The 8,653-nt window shown below is 62.4% G+C and overlaps 2 protein-coding genes across 4 annotated transcripts in view; both read left to right on the top strand.

Annotated features, from left to right (window-relative positions):
* The window catches only part of LOC119089683 (protein maelstrom homolog), a 23,706-nt gene that overhangs the window by 7,630 nt on the left and 7,423 nt on the right, over nucleotides 1–8,653 (top strand). The gene's annotated exons all lie outside the window — the stretch shown is intronic.
* LOC119090096 (protein phosphatase Slingshot) lies at nucleotides 933–6,976 on the top strand (the record flags this gene model as incomplete). Its single annotated transcript, XM_037212890.1, is given in 7 exon segments — nucleotides 933–1,202; nucleotides 1,404–1,550; nucleotides 2,395–2,578; nucleotides 2,994–3,231; nucleotides 3,643–3,937; nucleotides 4,645–4,708; nucleotides 6,971–6,976. Coding segments are annotated over 7 exon segments (1,204 nt in total), but the record flags the coding sequence as incomplete, so codon positions are not given.

Here is an 8,653-nt window from a genome sequence, read left to right as displayed (position 1 = left end):
CTGTTGTGGACGGCCGTTGTTGCAGATCGCTGTTTCTCATCCCCTCCCCCCCCCCCATCCCCCCCCCCCCCCCTCCCCAAGTGCCGGGTGATCCTCGTGCTCTTGCCCTCGCCGCGGGCATTGAGTGCCTTCCCAGGTCTGCCGGCGACCTCAGCGGGCAACCAGGCCCCTCGGCTGCCCCCTCCTACTGTGGAGGGGGGTGGCCAGACCCCTCGGTTGAACACCCCTCTGCCGCGGCAGGATGATCACACACCTGTGTCGACTCCGGACGAGCAACGAAAGCCCACCGCGGGATTCGCTTGCGATGCACAGGCTCACTCAGTTGAAACGCGCGTGAATCATAGCCGTTACGTAGTTTTCTGAACGCTCGGGTACTAGGCAACTTGTCCAGCGTGCTGGTCGGATGTTAAGAAGCTTAAGCGTTTGGTTCAGGATCTTAATGTAACAGTCGAGAATGTGCTGTTAGCTGCAATGACGTGTTGTAGCACATGGTATTGCTTGCATATGTCGTCATTTGCAGTTTTCCGTTAATCCGGTGTAAAGAAGAGCGCAGAATCCCGTCCACACTCGAGGCTGGCGGGGTAGTTTTGTGTTCGCCCAGAGCCGTTGTGTGGTATGATGTGACACCGCGCCCCGTCCCCGCCACTCTTGCTCCGTTACAATCGCATCCTTCTCCACATCCTCCCTCCCTCACCCCATTTCTGCCCTAACTGTACCCCCTCCTGCTCGTCGGCTATCTTATCCCCGTTTGCAGCCCGCCTCCTTTCCTCCAGCCCGTGGGCCGGATCATCCCGTCTGCAGCCTGCCTCCTCTCCCCCAGCCCGTCCCCCACATCATCCCCGTCTGCAGCCCGCCTCCTCTCGCTCCGCCGTCCGCCTCGAGCCCCCGCCGTCCTGCCACATCTGACCGGGCCCGCGCGCGCGTGCCTCCAGGCCATCGGAGAAGGAGGAGACGCAGCGCGTGATCCGCGCCCGGCTCCGAGAGATCATGCTCAGCGTCGACCTGGATCAGGTCACCTCCAAGGAGCTGCGCACGCGCCTCGAGGACGAGATGGAGTGCAGCCTCAAGGAGTTCAAGGGCTTCATCGACGCCGAGATGCTAGTCATCATGGGCCAGATGGACCACGCGTCGCGCATCTTCGACCACCTCTACCTGGGCTCGGAGTGGAACGCCTCGGACATCGAGGAGCTCAAACGGAACGGGTACGTCGCGCCGGCGCGCGCCCCGTCTGTACATACGCGCCGCGGGCGCGAGTCGCCGCGCACGGGTGCACCTGTAGAATGGGCGGCGGCGGTGATCCAGCCGCACGACGCCGGCGCCGGCGCCCGCTGTTCATACACCCGCGTCGCGCTCACCACCCGCGCAGCGCGCCGGGCTCACGCAGCTGCCCGCCGCGCCCGCAGGATCGGCCACATCGTGAACGTGACGCGCGAGATCGACAACTTCTTCCCGGGCCGCTTCCAGTACCTGAACGTGCGTGTGTACGACGAGGAGGCCACAGAGCTGCTCAAGCACTGGGACAAGACGTTCAAGTTTATCGCCAAGGCCAAGTGAGTGGGTACTGCGACGAGAGTGGCGAGAGAGGGCGGCCGGCCACCGGAGCTCTGCAGATCCGCTGGACAGCTGGCTTCCTGGCTTGGAGGCCGGTTGTAAGATTGCGCGAAGTATTCGTAAGGTCATTTTTTTGCGAATGGTAATCGGCGTTTGCGTGATCTCGCGTGCAGACTGGGATGCAGTCCGAAGGTCACCTTTTTGCAGAGGCTGATCTGCCACATGAGTCACGCCGCGGTCGGCTGCCAGTATGTCCCCGCCTTCTGATGCTCTCCGGCCATCTGTCTGTGCCGATGAAAACAGAGTCATAAAATCGCCAGAACCCGGCGCTGCCTTCGCCGGATGCGGACAGCGATAGTGCGTGTGACGTCCGGTAGAGCATTGCAATAGCAGCGGAACCGAGTCTGGCAGCTCTGCTGCGAATCCTGTGTGTAAGATCACAGGATGTCGTCGCGCTTCACGGAAGCGTACGCTCGCAACGCTGGCTGCCCTCACTGACTGGGGCTCAGGGTCTGGCGTCCCCTACGTAGTGCGCATGTCTTCCAGGTGCGGCGTGGCATGTTTGGCAGGCGGTGGCGTCCGCCCAGCGGAGTCTCCTTTGTGTGCCGAACAAAACGCCGCCGGCCGTGGACAAACGCGCGCTGTTGCGGGCCGCCGATGTCTCTGACAAACACTCATGACGCCTACTCCTCGGCGAAGGAACGCCGGGAGAAGCGGCTGTTTATAGCGCTGTTCTCGCTGGGCCGTCTTCTCCGGCGGCGCGCGCGGCGCTCCGACCGGGCCGGCCCGGTGTCCGCCGGTGCCGCGCGGTCCGTCGTCTGATCGGGGCGGCCGTGTTCGCAGGAGCGAGGGCTCCCGGGTGCTGGTCCACTGCCGGATGGGCGTGAGCCGGTCGGCCGCCGTCGTCATGGCCTACGCCATGAAGGCGTACGGCTGGAGCTACGAGAAGGCCTTCAAATACGTGAAGCGGAGTCGCGGCTGTGTCAAACCCAACGCAAGCTTTCTTAGACAATTAGAAACCTATCAGGTATGTGGAAAGCTTGTTTATCCATAGCTTGTCGTAGAGATGTGTCGTCGTTGCCTTCGCACATTTTACTGATCTGCATGACTGCGGCTTGTCGACGGCGGGCATTTATCGAGTCAATGTATCTCGTTTCTGCAGGCAGTTCGCGCAATCCCGGCAAAAAGAGCCTGTCGCTTGGTTTCCCTTGAAGGCCCGCGGACATCTGTGCGTGCCCGCAACTGTGCATGCATAAATCAACAGTAACCCGTTAGTTGGCCGTCGGACGAATCACGCAAAGCGTGGTGGCGGATTTTGGGCCAAGGGCGCTTTGTCGCACGCCAAGCGGAGTCCAGATCCCTGGACGGGCCGCCGTGCCGGGGCGGGACGGCCAGCCGCGGGCCGGCCGGAGCGGCGCGTGACCCTCGCCGGCGCCCGGCAGGGAATCCTGGACGCCAGCCGGCAGCGACACAACTCGCTCTGGCGCTCCAAGTCGGAGACGAACCTGCAGAGCGGTCGGCTCTCGTCGCCGGTGTTGCCGCCTGGCGAGGAGACGGGCGACGCTACCGACATCAGCGCCGCCTGCCGGCCTGACTCGCCGGCGGCCGATGCCTCGTCGCGGCCAAAGTCCTGGTCGCCGGCCGACAACGTGGCTGATGCGCTGCTCGCGCAGATGAACGGTACGGTGCGGGTGGCGTGGGAGGCCGTCTCCGGAGGAGGCCGTGTGTGGTGGTCCATTTACTTGGGCTATGTGGGTTTGGGTTTGCGTCACACTTGTCTGGCGTGTGAGTGCTTCTTGTCGTGTGACGTATTACGTGGTTTTGCGGTATTGTTAAAGGAAATCACGGCTTCTTAGAAGAAGTCAGCTTGATGAAGGATAATTTCAGAACGAATCTATAATGGCATACATGCAGTGAGGACGTGTTTCATCCTACATCGTCCGTACGGTGTCTGTTGTCCGGCGACGTCCCGGGACACCAGCCGGGCGTGTGTAGGACTTGACCGCTGTGCTGGTAATGTGGCCTGACCTCAGGCTTTCCCAGTGTGACCCGCTGGCGGCGGCCCGCCCTGACGGCGCCCCTCTCCGGCAGGCACCACGCCGGGCCACTACGGCCGGCCGACGCGCTCCCGCAGCCGCTCGCAGACGCTGCCGGGCGACACGCCGCGCGCGCGCGTCACCTCCGTCAACCTGCGCGTGCCCTGTAACGGCCAGGACTACAGCGTGTCGCAGAACCAGGCCATGAACCTGTCGCTGCCGCTGGAGCCGCTCGAGGGCGCGCTGCGGCCCGACCCGCAGCCGGCGCCCGTGTTCGAGTGCGTCAACCCTCGCCTGGTGCCGACCGAGACCTGGGTCGGCCAGGTGGTGGAGCTGCGCTCGCGCGACGCGCCCCGTCCGGCCGCGCGCGCTGCCGCCGCCGCCACCGCCACCGCCACCGAGCCGGCCGCCGGCCTGGTGCGTCGCCATGCCGAGGACTTTGAGCGTCGCTCGTCGTCGAGCGACGGCGCGCGCGGCTCGTGCGGCTCAGTGGAGCTGGCGCCGCCCTCGCGCCAGAGCTCGTGGAGCTCGCTGGAGGGAGCGCTGCTGCGCGCCGCCGGCGTGCAGTCGCCGAGCCGCAGCAGCTCCTGGGGCTCGTACGACGCGGCACATACGGCCGTCGCCGACATCGACGCGGCGGCGACGGGGCTGGCGTTCCCGCGCGTCGATGCTGCCGTCACCGCCGTCAGCACGCCGGTGGCGCGGCCGGCCGCCGCTGCGCCGCCGCCGCCGCCGCCGGGCGACACTAGCCCCGGGGCGCCGCCGGCCGTGTCGCGCATGAGCGTACAGCTCCGGCAGCCGGCGGCGCCGCGACTCGGCTCGCACGCCGTCTCGCTGGTAAACCTGTCGGCCGGCGGCAGTCCGTGCCGGCCGGCCGTGTCGTCCGTCTCGCTGACGGACGAGCTGCCGGCCGGCGAGGCCGAGCCGCGCCTCGCCACGCCCGGCCAGGTACGCCGACTCGCCGCAGCAGCTGGAGGCGCGCGAGGGCGGCGCCGGCCTCGCCCGGCTCGCCGGGACCGCGCCCCGCGGCGCCGCCGCCGCTGCCGGTCGTGCGCAGCGTCAGCCTGGACAAGCTGTATGGCCGGGAGGTGCCGCTCGACACGCCCAGCCCGACAGATGAGGTCAGCGTGCGCAGGCTCGTCGGCCGCTTCGAGGGGCCCGAGTCGGCCGAGCCGCGCCGCACTTCGGCGCCGCCCGACGCGCCCGACTCGGCGGCAGCGGCGCCGGCCGGCTCGCCGGCCGTGCCAGCGCGCAAGTCCAGCCTTGACCTCTCGCGGCTGGCGTCGTTCACGCGCCGCAACTTTGGCCAGGTGTTCGGCCGCAGCCGCACTGCTAGCCATACGCCGGCCCGGTGGTGCGCACGGCGCAGAGGGCAGGGCCGCCGCCGCTGCCGCTGCCGCATGCGCGACCCGGCCCGCAGCGCAAGCGCCTGCACGGCAAAGACGCACCCGCTCGCCAAGCTGGACGTGCGGGACGCGGCACGTCAGCTCGGTGTTCAACACTATGTGAGCGCGCGGCGGCGTGCGCATTCAGGACCGTGGAACAAGGAGCGTGGTGCATCAGTCATGTGCCAGTACAACGTCTCTCGTAGTGATGTCTTTCTCCTCTTGGCGTCTCGCTCCTGCCGTGTCAGTTGCGTTTTGTTTGATTTGTTTATGGTGGGTCATTCCGCGTGTGCTGGATGCAGTTTCCGTCGCTGTGCGCGATATTCGCGATGCGGGAGGCGACGTGGGATCGCTCCGTTACGGACCGTTGACATGTTTTAAAAGTTTTAAAAGATGCTAATGAGTCACGTGTATGATGGGCTCTTATGTTGAACGACCTGCGATGGCCCGCGTTGAGATGTAGTATACTCAAGGATTGGTAAATAAAACGTGATCCGTGCATTCGCTGTGTGATCGATCCATATGATGCGTGCTCGCCCCGCAGAAATATGAAGCAACGGTTGTAAAGAGGAGAGGACTATGATGTCAATGGAAAGAGGAGACAGGGCCACGTTGTCGATGGAAAGAGGAAGCGGGGCTACGATGTCGATGGAAAGAGGAGGCAGGGCTACGATGTCGATGGAAAGAGGAGGCAGGGCTACGATGTCGATGGAAAAAGGAGGCAGAGGTACGACGTCGATGGAGAGAGGGGGTAGGGCTATGATGTCGATGGAAAGAGGAGACAAGACTATGATGTCAATGGAAAGAGGAGACGGGGTTACGATATCGATGGAAAGAGGAGGCAAGGCTATGATGTCGATGGAAAGAGGAGGCAGGGCTACGATGTCGATGGAAAGTGGAGGCAGGGCTACGATGTCGATGGAAAGAGGAGGCAAAGGTACGACGTCGATGGAGAGAGGGGGTAGGGCTCTGATGTCGATGGAAAGAGGAGACAGGGCTACGATGTCGATGGAAAAGGGAGGCAAGGCTATGATGTCAATGGAAAGAGGAGACGGGGTTACGATACCCATGGAAAGAAGAGGCAAGGCTATGATGTCGATGGAAAGAGGAGGCAGGGCTAAGATGTCGATGGAAAAGGGAGACAGGGCTTCCATGTCTATGCCTGGGAATCCCCGAGCCCACTGAGTGTACCAGCACCTGTCAGACCCTGCGACTCAGTCGGAAAGCGGAGTAATGCTTTGTATGAACACTGGCGCGGCTGGTAACCGAGTGTGGAGGGCTGGGGTGATTATCATCCGAGCAGTAAGTTGCGTCCATCGCCACTGGCCGATTTAGGCGGGAGTTTGCGGTGCAACGTCTTCCTCCCGCGACGAAAACGAAGAAGCATATTGTGATAAAATATGCTGACGCAACCGCTCGGCGTAATCACAAAGTAACGCGCTGCAATGTTTCAAGTACTTGAAAGAAATGATATAGTCGCCACGCATCGGTGTCAGCCAATGGGCCTTCCGTACTTTGAGTCTTTAGTAGGAAGCATCACTTGACGCTGATTTAAGGTCAGCCAACATTTATTCAACCGATTCCAGCGACAGGATGTGAATCAGACCTGACTCAGACGCACACGATTATGACGCGCCGACAAAGTGCTTCAGGCGGTAGTCAACTGCAACCAATGTACACCCACCGAACGCGTCTTCAGACATCTCGATCACATCACAAGATCGTACATCACTCTTCTTATGTCCGAACTGAATCTACTGGGCCTGGCCGGAACGATCCCACCTCCTTTGACAGTCAAATGGCAACCGACGCGCGGCCGTCACACGGCGACAAACCTTTTCGTGCGCCAAACTCTGAAAGACGGCGTATTTGAATCCACTGACACGACCGATCTGTATCACTTTGCAAGGACGATAGGACGATTTCCACTGGCGTAGGTTTGGGTGTCACCCATGAGGTACTGGTGACGCCCGTGCTTGTGCCGCTCGCTGCGGGCAGTCCTAGGCGTCTCCTCTATATCGGCCGCGGCGCCGGCGTCCCCGGCCACCACACCATCAGTGTGGCGACCACCGGCATCCCAGGCCGTCACCACCAGAGAAACAGCTGTGCTGATGGAACGCTTTACCGCAAGACGGATCACGGAGGACTGCGGATCGTCCGTCCATACATCACAGGCGCCACCGCAGGCCACACAGCGCACCCCGCCGATCTCCAGACTGACATCATCACACCAGGAGACGCACTCCACCGATCTCCAGACTAGCAGCATCATACCGCGCGACGCACTCCGCCGATCTCCAGACTGACAGCATCACACCACGCGACGCACCCAGCCGACCTCCAGACTAACAGCATCACACCACGCGACGCACCCCGCCGATCTCCAGACTGACCGCATCACACCACGCGATGCACCCCGCCGATCTCCAGACTGACCGCATCACACCGTGCGATGCACCCCGCCGATCTCCAGACTGACAGCATCACACCACGCGACGCATCCCGCCGATCTCCAGACTAACAGCATCACACCACGCGACGCACCCCGCCGATCTCCAGACTAGCAGCATCACACCACGCGACGCACCCCGCCGATCTCCAGACTAACAGCATCACATCACGCGACGCACCCCGCTGATCTCCAGACTAACAGCATCACACCACGCGACGCACCCCGCTGATCTCCAGACTAACAGCATCACATCACGCGACGCACCCCGCTGATCTCCAGACTAACAGCATCACATCACGCGACGCACCCCGCTGATCTCCAGACTGACCGCATCACACCGTGCGATGCACCCCGCCGATCTCCAGACTAACAGCATCACACCACGCGACGCACCCCGCCGATCTCCAGACTAACAGCATCACATCACGCGACGCACCCCGCTGATATCCAGACTAGCAGCATCACGTAGTCTGCAGCGCAGCGCGGTTCGTTTAGCTGCATCTGTGTAAGCAGAACGCCTCAGAAAACAGGCCCTCCAAACGCGGGAATCTTGCAGGAAGAACACACATCTGAGCAGAGATGAATTCGACCACGTTGTCACGCATTTGGACAGTTACGGGCACTTGGCCCACGATCGGGCCACCGCCCACGTACACCTGAAGCGTTTTAGAGAGATCAAACCGCAACGCGTAATTTTAATACTCAGTGTAAGTAAAACAGACCAGACGTCACAACATGAAACACTGCGCAACAAGCAGCACCTAAAAGTCATCCGGACAGATAGAAAAACAGCACATAAAAGCACCCGGAGAGTAGAAAAAACACAAACTTCTCTGGACATATATCTGTATGGTGTGCACATATGCCAACGCCAAAATAATATGGTAGACTTCCTGGAGTAAAAAGTAAGCGTGTGGAGCGGCCGTGGTAGAATACATAGCATTATAACATCCTGATTACGGCAACCCCACCCCCTTCCCAGGCATCGGACGTCACGCGGGCCAACCACTCAAAAACGTGACGCTGTCTCCCCCCCCCCCGCCCCGCTCCCGTCGCCCACGCCCCCCCCCCCGCTCAGACATGAAGCCCCCCCCCCTCCCCGGCTGCCACTCCGATGTGGCGACGTCCCGCACCCCGTCCGCCGCCGCCACTGCCCACTACGGCTGTCCGGGCTGCTTGGCGAACCGCTGGGCCAGGTGGCTGGCGACCGTGGTGCGGTTGGAGGAGCG

This window comes from Pollicipes pollicipes, unplaced genomic scaffold, assembly GCF_011947565.3.
Source record: "Pollicipes pollicipes isolate AB1234 unplaced genomic scaffold, Ppol_2.1 Scaffold_3087;HRSCAF=3621_pilon_pilon_pilon, whole genome shotgun sequence".
Taxonomy (NCBI): Eukaryota; Metazoa; Arthropoda; class Thecostraca; order Pollicipedomorpha; family Pollicipedidae; genus Pollicipes; species Pollicipes pollicipes.
Note: the sequence above shows the minus strand (reverse complement) of the source record. Positions and strands in the feature narration are given on the sequence as shown.